This window comes from Pezoporus wallicus, unplaced genomic scaffold (genome assembly GCF_028554395.1).
Source record: "Pezoporus wallicus isolate ANWC-B61680 ecotype Strahan unplaced genomic scaffold, APGP_CSIRO_Pwel_v1 contig_7903, whole genome shotgun sequence".
Taxonomy (NCBI): Eukaryota; Metazoa; Chordata; class Aves; order Psittaciformes; family Psittacidae; genus Pezoporus; species Pezoporus wallicus.
Window position 1 is genome coordinate 141,312 of NW_026637119.1, and position 16,167 is coordinate 157,478.

Sequence of the window (16,167 nt, forward strand, 5' to 3'; positions counted from 1 at the left end):
TCTCTCGACCTACTAACCACCCCCCTTCTAATACACCCCAGGATGCCATTGGCCTTCTTGGCCACAAGGGCACAGTGTTGGCTCATGGTCATCCTGTCCTCCACTAGGACCCCCAGGTCCCTCTCCCCTACGCTGATCTCTAACAGGTCATTCCCCAACCTATACTGGAACCTGGGGTTGTTCCTGCCCAGATGCAGGACTCTACACTTTCCCTTGTTATATTTCATCAAGTTATTCCCTGCCCAACTCTCCAGCCTGTCCAGGTCTCGCTGGATGGCAGCACAGCCTTCTGGCGTGTCAGCCACTCCTCCCAGCTTAGTGTCATCAGCAAACTTGCTGATAGTACACTCAATTCCCTCATCTAAATCGTTGATGAATATATTAAATAATACTGGTCCCAGTACCGACCCTTGAGGCGCTCCACTAGTTACAGGCCTCCAACTAGACTCAGCCCCATAGACTACAACTCTCTGGCTTCTCTCCTTCAGCCAGTTCACAGTCCACCTCACTACCTGATCATCCAGACCACACTGCCTCAATTTAGCTGTGAGGATGCTGTGGGAGACTGTGTCAAATGCTTTGCTGAAGTCAAGGTAGACCACATCCACCGCTCTGCCATCATCCATCCACCGTGTTATTTCCTCATAAAAGGCTAAGAGATTGGTCAAACATGATTTCCCCCTGGTGAAGCCAAGTTGACTGCCCCTCATAACCCTCTTATCCTTGATATGCCTTAAGATGGCACCAAGGATAAGGTGTTCCATCACTTTCCCAGGGATGGAGGTGAGGCTGACCAGTCTATAGCTACCCAGGTCCTCCTTCTTGCCCTTTTTGAAGACTGGAATGACATTTGCTTTCCTCCAGTCCTCAGGCACCTCTCCCGTTTCCCAAGACTTGGTAAAGATGATGGAGAGTGGTCTACCAATGACTTCCGCCAGGTCCCTCAGCACCCGCGGGTGCATCCCATCTGGACCCATGGATTTATGGATGTCCAGATTGCTCAACTGGTCTCTAACCCATTCCTCATCGACTAAGGCAGACGGCTCCGTTGACCTGACTTCATCTAAGGTCTCAGGGGTACAGGGCTCTTCAGGACTGCCTGAGGCAGAGTAGACAGAGACAAAGAAGGCATTCAGTAACTCTGCCATCTCTGTATCTTCTGTCACCAGGGCACCCATCCCGTTCATCAGTGGGCCTACATTGCCTCTGGTGTTAGTTTTATCTGCCATGTATTTGAAAAAGCTTTTTGCTGTCCTTGACCCTTCTCACCAGGTTTAATTCTAAGGAGGCCTTAGTCATCCTAGCTGCCTTCCTACATCCTCTAGCAGCAGCCTTATATTCCTCCCAAGCGGCCAGCCCCTCCTTCCATGACCTGTAAACTCTCCTCTTCCACTTGAGCATACCCAGCAATTCCCTATTTAGCCACGCAGGTCTCCTGGCCCTCTTCCTTGACTTCCTACGTGTCGGGATGCTCGGATCTTGAGCTCGGAAAAAGCAATCCTTGAATGCCAACCAACTATCTTGGGCCCCTTTACCTTCAAGCAGCCTTGCCCATGGGATTTCCCCTAGCAATTGCTTGAAAAGGCCAAAGTTTGCCCTGCTAAAGTCCAGAGTTACAGTTCTACTTGCTATTCTACTGGTCCTACCACACAAGATCCTGAATTCCACCATCTCGTGGTCGCTGCAACCAAGGCAGCCCTCAACCCTTACTGCTTCGACCAGACCCTCCTTGTTAGTGAGGATGAGATCCAGCAGCACTCCTCTCCTGGTTGGCTCCTCCACCATTTGCATGAGGAAGTTATCATCCATACACTGGAGGAACCTCCTGGACTGTGGCTGGGTTGCTGAGTGGTCCTTCCAGCAAACATCAGGGAAGGTAAAATCCCCCATGACAACCACAGCCTGTGACTGTGAGGCCACTCTCAGCTGCCTGTAGATGGCCTCGTCAACTTCCTCACCCTGATCTGGTGGTCTGTAACAGACACCTACAACAGTATCCCCCCTGCCAGCCTGCCCCTTAATTCTCACCCACAGACTCTCAACTCACTCGTCATCTGTCCCTGGACAGAACTCGGTGCATTGTAGTTGCTCCCGTACATAAAGGGCAACCCCACCACCCCTCCTGGCTGGCCTGTCTTTCCTGAAAAGGACATAGCCCTCCATGACTATATACCAGTCATGTGAGCTGTCCCACCACGTCTCTGTAATTGCCACCAGATCATAGTCTCCTGACTTAACACAGGTTTCCAACTCCTCCTGCTTATTTCCCATGCTGCGCGCATTGGTGTACAGACATTCCAGGGAGCGAGCTGAGCACACCAATTTCACCCTAGGATTATAGGAGGCCTCCCAGTCTTCATTAATTCTGGAGCGCTGCCCCACTGGGGCAAGCCCAGCTACAACCCCATCCCCCTTCGAATCTAGTTTAAAGCTCTCCAAATGAGCCCTGCTAATTCGTGCCCCAGCATCCTTTTGCCTCTGTGAGATAAACCTTTCCCACTTGTCATTGTCCAGACTGGTGCCCTATAAAACCAGCTGTTATCAAAGAATCCAAAGCCCTGCCTGTAGCACCAGTCTCGAAGCCAATCGTTTATGGACTGAATCTTCCCATTCCTTCCCACATCATCAGTGGAAGATGGAAGGAGTGAGGAGAAGAACACTTGAGCCCCAGACTTTCACCATCCGCCCCAAGGCCCTGTAGTCTTTCTTCATCTCCCTCAGACTGCGGGAAGCAGCTTCCCCCTCACCTGTCTGGAAGATCAGCAGTGGGTAGTAGTCTGTCGGGTGCACCAGGTTGGGGAGCGCCCTGGTGATATCCCTGATCCGGGCTCCAGGCAGACTACACACTTCCCTATGATGAGGGTCAACTCTGCATATCGGGCCCTCTGTTCCTCTCAGAAGTGAATCGCCTACTACAATTACCCTTCTTTCTTTCTTATCAGAGGCAGTCTTGAGGTGCAAAGTCGACCGCCTTTTCCTATGTGGCCTTGTAGGCTGGCCTTGCACCACATCCTCACCTACCTCTCCTTCAAGATCCAGGGCCTGGAACCTATTACGGAGGGACACCTGGGGAAGCAGGGCAGGAAGGGGGGAGGGTTTCCCATGACGCCAAACTGGAACTCGCTTCCAACCCTCGTCGCCTTTTTGGTCCCCTACCTCTGCGCAACAGCTACAGGGCAGGGGCTGCCTCGGGCCATCCCCCTCTGTGTGAGAAGGCAGGGGGTCCTTCCCCTTTTGGGGGGTATCTCCCTGGAACCGTTCCGACTGGCACGCCAGGGAGTTACTCCACCAGTCGATCTCCCTTTCACACTCCCTGATGGTCCTCAGCATCTCAACCTCCTCCTTAAGTCTTGCCACCAGGCTAAGCAGATCTTCTACCTGCTCACACCTCACGCAGGTGGAATGCTGTCCTCCCTCCCCCGGCAGCAGCAGGCTCTGGCACTCCCTGCATCCAGAGACCTGAACAGCCACGGTTTGGGACGGGGTCTCTGTCTGAGTTGCTGCAGTCTTCTTACTGCAAGCTCTCTTTCTGGAGGCGACCATATTGGTCCGCAGTCTGGGACACCAGCAACAGGGTCAGCAACACGACCTGCTTGTTCCTCCCTGCGCCCGGTGGGCAGTGACATGCCGCTGCCCTCTCGGAGTCTCTTTCAAGGCAAGCGGCAGGGGAGTGGTCACCGTCACCGTGGGAACGCCCCCCGCCACGTCAGCCGCTCTCGCAAGGGCTCCTGGGGCTTCGGGGATCGGGAGATGTTGGGAATCGCGATGTCTCTGCGCTCTCCCCTCTGATTTTCCTAATCTCCGTTGACCCTCGCGGTCACTGAAGCGTGCCGGCTGCGGCTCTAGCTAGGCTAGCTCCGATCAGCTGACTGAATCATTAAGAATACAATGCAGATTCTTAGCATTTTTAAGATTAAATTTGTAAATAAAACTATCAAAAGATGACAAAATCTAGTTACAAATTAATTGTCAACAATACAAAACTTTAGAACATGTATACAGTACTTATCATTTCAGTCCACACCTCAATGAAACTTTTTAGTACTTACTAGTTTTTGTATTTTACAAAGAACTCTTCTGTTTCTACTGTCATCCCAGCAGCTATCTAGGAAAAGTAATTCAGGGGAAATGTTAAATGACAAATACAAACCCCTTTTTCAAATAAGCAATTTTATCCCATAACAATCACTTACTTCTTTCTTTATTACCCTGGAGGATAAGATTTTGTCTACAATTGCTGCATCTTCTTCACTTGGATTTTCCTATAAATGCAGGAAAACAATAACAGAAATTGCAGTAAATGCCCTCTATTCAAACTGATCAGGCTTAAAACCTTCAAGCACAAGTAGAAGATCAACAATAAAGGCAAATTTGACCTCTACCAGGAACATCCTCTTTAACATTCTGGGAATAAAATTTAAAAGCCAGGTCTATATCCAAAGATAAAGGCATGCTAAAGCACAATAAGACTGGCACTTCCAAAGAGCATCAGATGTGATGGTCACCTACCAAACACAATGTACAAGCAATGGTGATTGATGCTTTCCAGACACAGACTCACTCTGAATGCCCTGCTGTGAGCTGATCTGATGCAGTGTACATAACCAGAATTTCAGCATACATACACATTTGGGGCCTACAAGGATGCTGTGGAGGGACTCCTCATTAGGGACTGTAGTGACAAGAAAAGGACTGTGAGGGTGGTGAGACACTAGAATGGGTTGCCCAAGGAAGTTGTGAATGCTCCATCCCTGGCAGTGTTCAAGGCCAGGTTGGATGGAGTCTTGGATGACATGGTTTAGTGTGAGGTGTCCCTGCCCATGGAAGGGGGTTGGAACTGGATGATCTTAAGGTCCTTTCCAACCCTAACTATTCTACGATTCTATGAATAAGAACTCTAGGAGGCATGTTAAAAAAGTAAATTAAAACAAAACCAGCATGTGTCAATTTAATAGGTTTACTCTGACCATAGATAACAAACATGCTGCAGAATCAGGCAGAGAAGGTCATGCTTGGGAATTTCAGCATGGCTTAGGTATGACACAGATAGGGGTTACCAAGGCTGAACATGTGGTTCCAGAGATAAAGAGCCAGTCTTCAAAGGCTGCTTCCAGTAAAGAGTCACCTTCCCTCTTTTCCAATTTGCTCCCAACTATGCTAGCTTTCTTCTTCCCTTACAACTTTGGCACTCCTCCTAAATTCTCATGAACACTTCCCCCCCCTTCTTTCCTGCAACTTTATTTACCTAGTATGGCTCGATTTTAAGTTTGATTACCAGAGCTGGAACAAGCTGAACAGTGAAGTATAAACCCAAAGGGGGCAAAAAAAGGGAGAAGTTTCCTTTTTAAATATTTCAGTAAGCAGAGACCCCATAGGCTCAATTAATTTTATACTTCTGAAAGTCATGATAATATTGGCATACAGCTTTTTCACACTATTTGAGATATACCTAGTCTTATCCTTAACTTCAGTTATGTTAACAAATATTTCTAACAGAAAAGAAAAAATAGTATATAAGCAATTTCTTCCAGTTTTCAAGATCTTAGCAAGATGCCATATTAAAAAAAACCCCCATGTCTTAGTAATAATGTTTTCCTTCAAAGTTATGACCTTTATTCACTGAACCACTGGAGACAAATGGAAAGCTCCCACTACAGACCAAGCCAGTTTTTACTTACAACAAATAATTGTAAAGGCTGTTCAGCAGGTAAAGGGGCAGAATTCTTTTTGATTTTCACAGAAACTTTAGCTGCTGCTTCCGATTGTTTTCCTCCTTCTTCAGCATACTTTTTCCTTTTAACTTGACGATTTGATCTTCTCTTCTGCATGCAGGAGAAAAAAAAATAAAAAATATAGGTCTTACCAAAAGCTTCCTCTAGCATGAATTGCAAGTTTGGGGACACTCTAAGCAATACTTTAGATTTATCTAAAGTCAAAGGCCAACATTTGGTAGAAAATATGAAGCATGTGAATCACAGAGGGATAGAAGTAGCCATATGCTATTTGTGATCAATTCCCCCTCCCCCCCATTCCAGATAAACATTTGATACTTATATATTTAGAGTTCAAAAGCAAACATGGAACAATATTTTCAGAGTATGGAAACAAAGCTGATATACAGCAGATCTCCCATAGCATCAGTATTGCAACAGCAATTTCATAATGCAGTATAACAGCAGTGTGTTACCATACAATCCAATTATCTGTGTGAACGACAACACATACTGAAGTGTCTCTACTAAACACCAGTGCTATTAAAATCATGAAGATTTTCATTAGATCATATTGATCAGATTGCTGATTTTATGGCTAATAAAGTTTGTTGCTTAATGTATTTGCTTTTTCCACCTTAATCAAGATTGTTTAACAGCAGTATTTGGCTTGCTTTGCCATTTCTCTCTCTAATCTTCCACTCTTATTTCTGCAAGAATCTGAGGACAAGTTCCAGATGGAGAAATAATGTTCAGTCTAAGAAAGTAATTCCTCCTGACTCACTGTTTAAGTTTCAAAAACGTAGATTATTCAGATAATACACTTCCACTCCTCAGTATCAATATATTTAACCATAAGATTAATTTGTAAGTCTATTGGGTAAATAACAATAGCAGAATCAAACTAGTCAGCTAACATTTAAAAACACTGCAATCTGCTTTAGAGAATTATCATTGCAAAAATAAAATCAGCAAAGTAAACCAGTCAGTAAAATAATTCTATTGTGTTACACAGAAAAGTGTATTTTTGTTTGGAAAAAAAAAAAAGCCATTGCTGGTTGCAATACACTATAGTAATCGGGACAAAAACAAGTTGTGAATAGTACAAAAAACCAAAATCCTGTGGTCATACTACTTTCTACAGAGCAGATGCTAAGTAACAGTAAGATTGCAGCAGAGGAATTTTCTTTTTGACTGTTAAATTCAGCCCTTGATCTGGCTATACTTTAACAACTACATGTTGTAGAGTAGTAACACTACATACACACTAAAAACACTAGTATCACCATTCTTCTGGAGAATCCAAATATGTGAAACTACTCAACCAGCTTTCCAGATTAGCTGTTCTTCAATAAAAAGCGATTGTGTGTCATATTATAGTTAAATCAACAACAGCTTGCTGACAATAGATTTTTTTAAAATGACAGCTAAGAGGAGCAATGTATGTATGAATTACAAAAGAAGGATTAAGAACCAGGTTCAAGTTTCATTCATTATTTATTGAATTTTTGTAAACCTAATGAGGTTTAGAAACTGGCATTTTCAATCCTTCTCACTATGACTTTTCTTCAAGTATGAAGTGATTAACGAGTCATCAACAGATGTATGTTCTTCAACATATTAATACATACAGCCTTCTAGTATCTGAAGGGGGGCTATTGTGGGTGATAGAAATAGTTAACAAAATGGATTCAGGCGTTATCACCCTGGTCCGGTTTAAGCCTTGGGAATGGTAAAGAAAACACCAGGTGCTATTTCCCTGGTCGAGCCTAACCCTTGGGAACTGTAAAGAGAACAATGAAAGGTAAAGATCGGTTAGCAAAACAAAGCAGGCGGTTTGCAAGATAAAGCAGGATGTGCATCTCAAAGACAGACCAAACAGTGTGAATATTTGTAACCCTTAGCAGTTTTGCTAATTCGGGATGATAAAGGAGTAAAAGAGTGGAAAGTTACTGCTTAGCTCTTAGTGGACTATAAAAGGGATGCGAGATCCGTAATAAAGGTCTTCAGATTTCACCAGAGCTGGAGTCTGTCTTTGATACACAGGCTATAAAGATGCTGGAGATGGACTCTTCATTAGGAACTGCAGTGACAGGACAAGGGGTAACGGGTTCAAACTTAAACAGGGGAAGTTTAGATTGAATATAAGGAAGAAATTCTTTAGTGTGAGGGCGGTGAGGCACTGGAATGGGCTTCCTAGGGAAGTTGTGAATGCTCCATCCTTGGCGGTGTTCAAGGTCAGGTTGGACAGAGCCTTGGGTGACATGGTTTAGTGTGAGGTGTCCCTGCCCATGGCAGAGGGGGTGGAATTAGATGATCTTAAGGTCCTTTCCAACCCTAACTATTTTATGATTCTATGATTGTATAACCTGAGTTTGAAAAAACAGCCCTTTGTATTTCCCTGAGCTGAGAAGCATGGTCATAAACAAATGCTCTAAAGCACACAAGAAATAAATCAATGTATTTAAAGAAGATGCTTAATGCAAAACTAAGCATACAAAATGAATTGGGGAGAAAGAGACCTAAAATTGCTCCCCAGAGCATAGAAATCGACAGCTATTTCCCATAGGAAAAGAAAATAATGAAAATGTTAGAAAACTAGAGGGAATGAATTAATAAAACACAACAACTTAAAATTTTCCTGTTATGCTTCTCTCAAGCTCCTTCAAAGATAGATGGGGCAGTGGTGTGACATTCTGCAGTATAATTCTTTTTCTATCCCATGCCACCCCTTATTATCTCTACCTTCTGTTCCCTTCACACCAGAATTATGCAATTTGATCATACTCCCTGTCTATCCACAGTAGAATTAGAGACGACCCTTGTCATGCTAAAAATCAAATATCCCAAGCACCACAAGTGATGGGGGGGGGGGGGGGCAGGAACAAAAAAATACTTCAGTCTTTTGTATTGTATTTGTTGGTTTACAAATTTATACCTGATTGCAGAGCACTACTGATAAGTTACAGCACTTGAGAAAAAAAAACAACCTGCTTTCACCAATTTCAGTGTACTAAACAGACTTTCTATACCAAGACAAATTCCCTGAGAAATAAATAAATTCACATACCCTCCCAGTTAACCTTTACCTAAGACAAGCTATCTGGGAAACGGCTTCTGATCCTTTTCCTCCACACATTGTCATCTATGAAATACTAAAGGTAACTCGGTATCTCATTATCATCAAATAATGCGATCAGTTTTTACTCAACACTGCCTTGTTTTGAATATTGATTTAATCTCTGTGGATGAAATTGGCACAGGATAAAAACCTATGCATTTCCAGCATATAACCTTACTTTTAATGGAGTTTGCCCTAAAGGAAGAAAATTATAGTTCTGTTACATACACATGAACAGGATATAATCTCTTACAAACAGCTCATATTGTGCACAGTTATGCTACTATTATATCAGGGCAATGTATGAAATAAATGCAGAAAGAAAGTTACAAGGGAGATACTCCTCAAGGGAATGACTCCACCACTTTGATTCTTGATCTAACACTTGCTTTAGAAGTATTCCACAAGCAACTAGAGCTTATCAGCATATTGATCTTTGTTCCCTTCAGATACTGAAGATACTGAAGTGATACAACACTGCAAGAAACCAATTCTTTATGTTTTGACAGAAGCAGAGCTCATAAAAAATAGTAAAGTTTGAAACCAGACTTTTAAATGTTCTCAAGAGCCAGTTTCACTGAAAAATGTTCCTTCTATTAGGCAATCTATGCATTCTCCCCAGAAAGTCAGCCAAAGCAAAGGTCAGGTCTAACTGCTAGCTTAACAGATGAGTATTTACAGTCTCAAATCTATGGACTTCTGTACTGAAATGAAACAGATACAAGCAGAGCCCCAATGTCCCATTACAGACAGGGGACTCTAACCTGTAAGATTTTCTGACTTTCACCTTATTGCTTATAACATAAGGTTCTACCTATGAGAGAGAGAGCAGTAAGAGAGGAACTGCCACTGTGTCAAAAAGAACATAACTTTTTCTTTTGGGGGGGAAAGACCTGTAGAAATAACACCACATACAAATTTAAAAGTGAAAAATTCTGAGTACTTACCTGTGAATCTTCATCTTTTAATGGCCGCTGTGGAGTCTGCTTAGCATCAGACAATTCATCTGAAGATTCATTTTTTCTTTTCTTACCCAGTGTGATGATTAGCTTTCTGTTAGGAAAAAAAAAAATAAAAAATCTAAGTGAATGCCATATACTAGTCTACTTAACTTCAAGATTAAAAAGTAACACCGCAACCACTAGCAATTCTGTTATTCTTAATATAAAATTCAGGAAGCACCACTGGCTGAAAAATGTATTTCAAAAGAAAAAGACACAAGTTTACAGTAGACAGTATTTTCTACTATTCTTACTGAATTTCTCTACAGGCAAGCAGTTACCTTACCCTTGCAAACTCTTCTGTATCATACACATTCAGAATCTATAAATGCATAAAAGAGATGCCAAATCCAGTATTTAACTGACAATGGTAAGCTTTACAAAGTTAACATGAACATCATCTGCAGATGAGGACAGTAAATGATTTATCATAAATAATTTGCCATTGCAAAATATACCTTATTTTTATTCAAAACAATTAGCTATGGACAACAAGCAAACATTATTCAAAGCTGTCTGACATGCAAAACTTGCATATTTAAGTCATTCATTCAATAGTAAAAATGAGGGAACCGCACAAATCCTTTAAGATATTAAAAAATAAAAGAGGCTGTATACAAAACGCCATAGTTTTATCCCTAAGAAACCTTAGAACCTCTCAGAAAACATTAAGCAGCAACATTGTGCTGAATAGTTAAATTCTAATGAAAAAGCACCAATTATCACTTTGTTAAGATTTAAAGGCTATGCTGTAAATCATGATACCAATGATTTGTTTTTAACTAAAGGGTATATTTTTTTTCATATTTGAGATGTGCCAAATGCTCCTCTTGAAATATGTTTTCAGTGGCCTAATTGCAGAATGATTACAAACTGCCCAATAAAATCACAGCTAGTGTTGTCCATAAATATATATTTTATACAGTATCTAATCATCATATCTGTGCAGCAATCAAGCCTCTTCTGCCATTTTATGGAACAAATTAAAGACAAGTCTTTAGTCTTTATACAGACAATACAAGTTATTTTACACCAAATTAGCATCAAATATATTGGTCACCTAAAAAGTCACTGATGAGAAGGTAGTGGTTAAAACACTTTTATTTCATTTGCTTCTCTTTGCAAGTGTCCAAATAAAAGAACTATCACATATTTACTAGGCCCAAACTAACAGCTCAAACAGAAAAGGAAAATCTTAAATTACAAAAAAACTATGGATACTTTAAGTAACATGGCTTACAGAAGATTACATGCATATTTTCAGAAGCAATTAACACTTTCATTGGTTTTTAATATTTAACCACTAGGTATGTTCAGGGGAAAGGTTTAAAAAAAAACAAAAACAAAAACAAACCACCAAAACCACACACACACAAAAAAAACCACAACCAAAACAAAAAAGTTTCCACTGCCATATTTTTTACTTCTAGTACAAACTGAATGACACTAGCAACTGCACACTGAAATGAAGCTGCAGTAAGCATAATCACAGATCTGCTTAATCACAGAGCTGCTTGTTCAGAAGTAAATTCTGATCCTCAAGTCTTTGCTTTTCATTAAGTGTTCTCAGCTTAATTATTCCTTAGAAAACATGTTTCATAACTGCAGGAAATAATTTCAACAATTAACACACTAGTTTTCTTATTGTCTTCAAGAGTAGTTTGGGTTTTTTCTCCCCCCTCACTTTTCAATCTCTGATTAGTTGTTTTGTTTTGGGGTTTTATTTTTTAGACTATTGGATTCTCAGGTATTTTCCCAATATGACTCTTTCTGGTGACAAACTTGGATAAATCACTTTTCCAATTTTTATCTCACTTTGTTTCAAGGAATTAAAGTGTTACATTAGCATTTGTCAGCTAACATATTCCCAAGCGATGCAGACAACGCAAACTATGATTGAACTTCTGAGCTTGCTGTTAAATGGAACTGTGGATGCTAAAATTTAACATGGATTTAAAGGTAAACCTGATAAACTTACAAGTGAGAATTTCTTGTAAGACTGTTCATGAGATGGTACCTATCCCACAAAGTTCCTGGTTTGTATCTTTGGGAAAATATTAAGAGGTATCATGTATGATTTCCCTGTTCTTAAATTCTTCCCATTGCTTCTGACCATGCTGGAGAGAAGACACTAGGCCAGATAAAACTCTGGTCTCAACTGAGTAGGCACTCTAAACTTTGTCCGTATGTTAAGGGCAACAAGCTGGGCTGATCTGTACTTGTTCCTTGTTAATCTTTAAATTTAAATAACTGGACATAGAAGCATATTCAGTCCAGTGAACTCGCATGATTTAATTTTTAAATTATTATTTTTTGACCAATAAATGAGAATCCAAGTCTTCTCTTTGATTTGGAGCAAAGGCGTTAAAGGCCTGATAAATATACGGCATGTAGAGATGACTGTGAACGGGATACACATTTTGATTTTTAAATGAACAAGACCACTAACAACAAAGAAAAAGTATTCTTTCATTAAATAGGTGTTGAGATATAAGCCAAGCTGGAAGGGATCGCTGGAGGACATCTGGTTCCTACTCAATGCCAACTTCAGAGTTCTTTTATGGTGCTCAGTTCAGACAAGCTCTGCTTATCACCAAGGCTTACACCTCCCTAATGCAACCTATTCCAAATTTTGATCCGCTTTTGTGTAATGGTAGATTAAAATGCTTCATAAATGCATGGTGCTATGTTAAGCATTTGTATCTGTGCAACCATAGTTCATCCTCATTTCATGTGCTACTGCCTAATATTTTAGGCTCAGGTTCCTTTTGGATTCAAGAAGCACAGTATTATGGAAGGCCATAACTATTTTACTATGAGTTGCGGTGGCATTCATTGAATAGCAGAGCATTTTAAGGACTCTCTGTTTTAGAACATGGTCTTATTTTGTGATTAGACATTTTGCTTTGCACATTCCCCCCCCCCCATAGTTGTAATTCCCCCTTCTGTTCACCTCTCGATCTGCCCCAGAAGTCTTACACATAATATTCCACTTCTGTTGGCTTTTGTGCCTTATCTTCATCTTGTATTCCCTATCCCCCATACTTCTCTTCACAAGCATCTCCCTGAAATTTCTTAAACATCTTGTCTAGATGATGCAGATAAGAATACTTCCTCCTCTATACATATATGGTGCCATTGAGAGGAATAAACACAGTTTCAGTTCTTTCTGATCCAGTGCTCAGAACCACAATGCTCCTTGCTATCAAAAGTTGCTGAATAGCAGTATGGTGCTAAAGTCATGCATTTCAATTATTAAAAACACAATCTGCCCATATTTTGGAAAAAAAAACCTCTAAAAATCTGCTACGTGAAAATGTTTTTCAGAAAAAGCTTGTAAACTGTACCAATCCTGTGAAAATTTTTCACCAAGACAGCAAGTTCTCTTGCCAATTTATAATTTCTACATGAAAGCATAAAGATCCTTGGCTAAAATCCCTTCTTACTCTCCAAAACAAACTGTTCTGAACAGAAATTATCTATTCTGCTTCTATGAAAAGGAAACACCATACTGTAGACACAGAATAAATAATCAGACTCCATTCCAATTTCACTCTCTTGCCTTTTTAAATCTAAAATGTATTATACCCCATATTACCTAGAAGTACTTTAACAATTAATTAGTGTAGATTTCTTCAACATGTATTTCCTTCTTCTGTAACCACAAACTAAAGACGCTGAGAGACTCCTATCAATGGGTCATCTTATGAGCCATTAGTGCTTTTGATCCTTAGCACAAGGCTCCTAACATGGTTTAGATCACAAAACTGAAAGACTTAAAAGTATGAGCAATGACACTAGGAATCTCTATGTGAGGAACACAACTTCTCTCTTATAAATTAAGAATCAGTAACAGCAGATAGAGAATGCAACAGAAGAACTGTCAGCACTTTAAACACCTTGAAAATTATGAAAACCAGATTTTTTTCCAAAGCCTTCCAGTTAGTCAACATGGGGGAGGGGGGGAAGAGAAAACCAGCAAATATGTATCAGGTGTGTAAGAAATAATAAGTATTGCTGGCCTTCAATACATGCCTTTAATACAACATTTTACTTTAATTTTTCCAAAACAGGGGATCACCAAGTAACTATTTGCGACCAAAGCCATCTCCCAGATATTTTATTTTGTAGTCAAAGCACTTTGTTATATTACCAGCAATAAAACTCCTGTTATCAACAGTATTAGTATTTCTTTATCACTAAAAACTTAGCTAAAAATCTTATCTACTAGCACTATACAAAGCAGATATTTCCTTGACAAGACAGTGTATCCTCTTGGAATGAGTTAAACTAGTGGTATAAAAACAGTTGCTCTTACCCTTTTAGCGTATGTTTAATAAATAATACTAACGCTAATATTAGCCACTGTCTCCTCCAGTTATACTTAGAATTGGTAACTGTTGGGATTGTGCACAGATTTTTAAAACACTCTTTGAGTCTTAATGGAACCAAGAGCCATTTCAAGCTCATATAACACCGGAATAATAATGCAAGAGAACAAACAATTATTTATTTGATTAGACCGCATTATTTTGCATACATATATTTTGCAGTAGTAGCTTAAAATTATGTCACTTAAGACCTAACTTATGCATCAAAACTAGAATCTGGGAGCAGAGGAAACATCACCAAGAAAGGACCTTAAAGCTCATCCAATTCCAACCCCTTGCCATGAGCAGGGACACCTTCCACTAGACCAGGTTACTCCAAGCCCCATCCATCCTGGCCTTGAACACTGCCAGGGATGGGGTAGACACAGCTTCTCTGGGCACCCTGTGCCAGGGCCTCACCACCCTCACAGGGAACAACTTCTTTCCCAGAAGGATGATAAAATTTGGAATTTGTGTGCCATTTCCAATCATGACAGAAGAAATTTACGATATAACAGATCAAAAAGATTCAATGAGCATCTCTTCCCTTTCAGCATAGCCATCATTTGCTCAACTTACATGAAACACAAAAGACAATACACATTGTCTTGCCTTACACGAAATTCACTTCAAGTTCTAGGCATTTAAACTTAAATGATACAGGATCAGTAGAACAGGCTAATCACTTCCTTCCCCCTGACCTTTCTGTCAGGGTCTTGGGTCCTGAAAATGCTCTTGTAAACAGTAAATATGAGACCTACTCCAAGGCAACAAGAACATTTACACATTCGAGTAGTAAACAGGATCACACACGACTTGCTGTATTTATTACTACATAATTTAAGGGCTGTTAAAAAAATTAAAAAATAAAAATTAAAAAATCCACCATTGTTATTCTGGCACATGAAACAATACAGCCATTTCTGATAACAGGAAAAAATTTGGAACTTAAGGACTACCCTGAACTCCTGAATATCAAATTCTTAGGATGTGTGGGATTTATTTATTTAAACTACATGGTGATTAAAAAAAACAAACAACAAAACCCAACCAAAACCTAAATGTAGGCAAATAATATTGTCCTTAACATCACCAGTGCAGAGCTACTGCTTTTCATCAGGACCACGGTATTTAACCTTATGTTTGAGTAGGTGGGAAAACATTGAGAGCTATAAAACCTAAATGCCAATCTACTTTTTTGATAAACAGAACGTTCACAAATTCATAATTCTTCTCTCCTTCACATCAAGCATAAAGAAGTAGACTTTTTAGTTTAGTTTAGTCAGTCTCACCAATGTGCCTGGAAAAAACTTGGAACAGATTCTCCTGGAAGGCAGGCTAAGGCGCATGAAAAACAACAAGGTGCTTGGTGACACCCAGCACGGCTTCACTAAGGGGAAATCCTGCCTGACCAATTTGGTGGCCTTCTATGATGGGGCTACAGAACTGATGGACAGGGGCACAGCAGTTGATGTCATCTACCTGGACTTGTGTAAAGCGTTTGACATTGTCCCGCATGACATCCTTATCTCTAAACTGGAGAGACATCAACTTGATGGATGGACCACACAGTGGATAAAGAACTGGCTGGACGGCCGCACGCAAAGAGTTGTGGTCAATGGCTCAACATCTAGTTGGAGACTAGTAATGAGTGGTGTCCCTCAGGGACTGGTGTTGGGACCAATCTTGTTCAAAATCTTCACCGGTGACATGGACAGTGGGAGTGAGTGCACCCTCAGACACCAAGCTGTGTGGTTCAGTTGGTACAATGGAAGGAAGGGATGCCATCCAGAGGAACCTTAACACACTCGTGAGGTGGGCTGATGCCAACCTCATGAAGTTTAACCATGCCAAGTGCAAGGTCCTACACCTGGGTCAGAGCAATCCCAGGCACAGCTACAGGTTGGGCAGAGAAGAGATTCAGAGCAGCCCTGCAGAGAAGGACTTGGGGGTGTTGGTCAGTG

The 16,167-nt window shown here is 40.8% G+C and overlaps 1 protein-coding gene across 3 annotated transcripts in view; it reads right to left on the reverse strand.

The window, feature by feature from the left end:
• Nucleotides 1-16,167, reverse strand: part of LOC130596229 (chromodomain-helicase-DNA-binding protein 9-like) — a 103,647-nt gene that overhangs the window by 51,702 nt on the left and 35,778 nt on the right. For all 3 annotated transcript variants that reach the window (XM_057403596.1, XM_057403598.1, XM_057403597.1), the window contains 4 exons: nucleotides 9,780-9,885; nucleotides 5,679-5,822; nucleotides 4,194-4,262; nucleotides 4,050-4,105 (listed from right to left, as the gene is read on the reverse strand). In XM_057403596.1, the coding sequence (XP_057259579.1) occupies nucleotides 4,050-4,105; nucleotides 4,194-4,262; nucleotides 5,679-5,822; nucleotides 9,780-9,885 (375 nt within the window). The remainder of the gene's footprint in view (nucleotides 1-4,049; nucleotides 4,106-4,193; nucleotides 4,263-5,678; nucleotides 5,823-9,779; nucleotides 9,886-16,167) is intronic.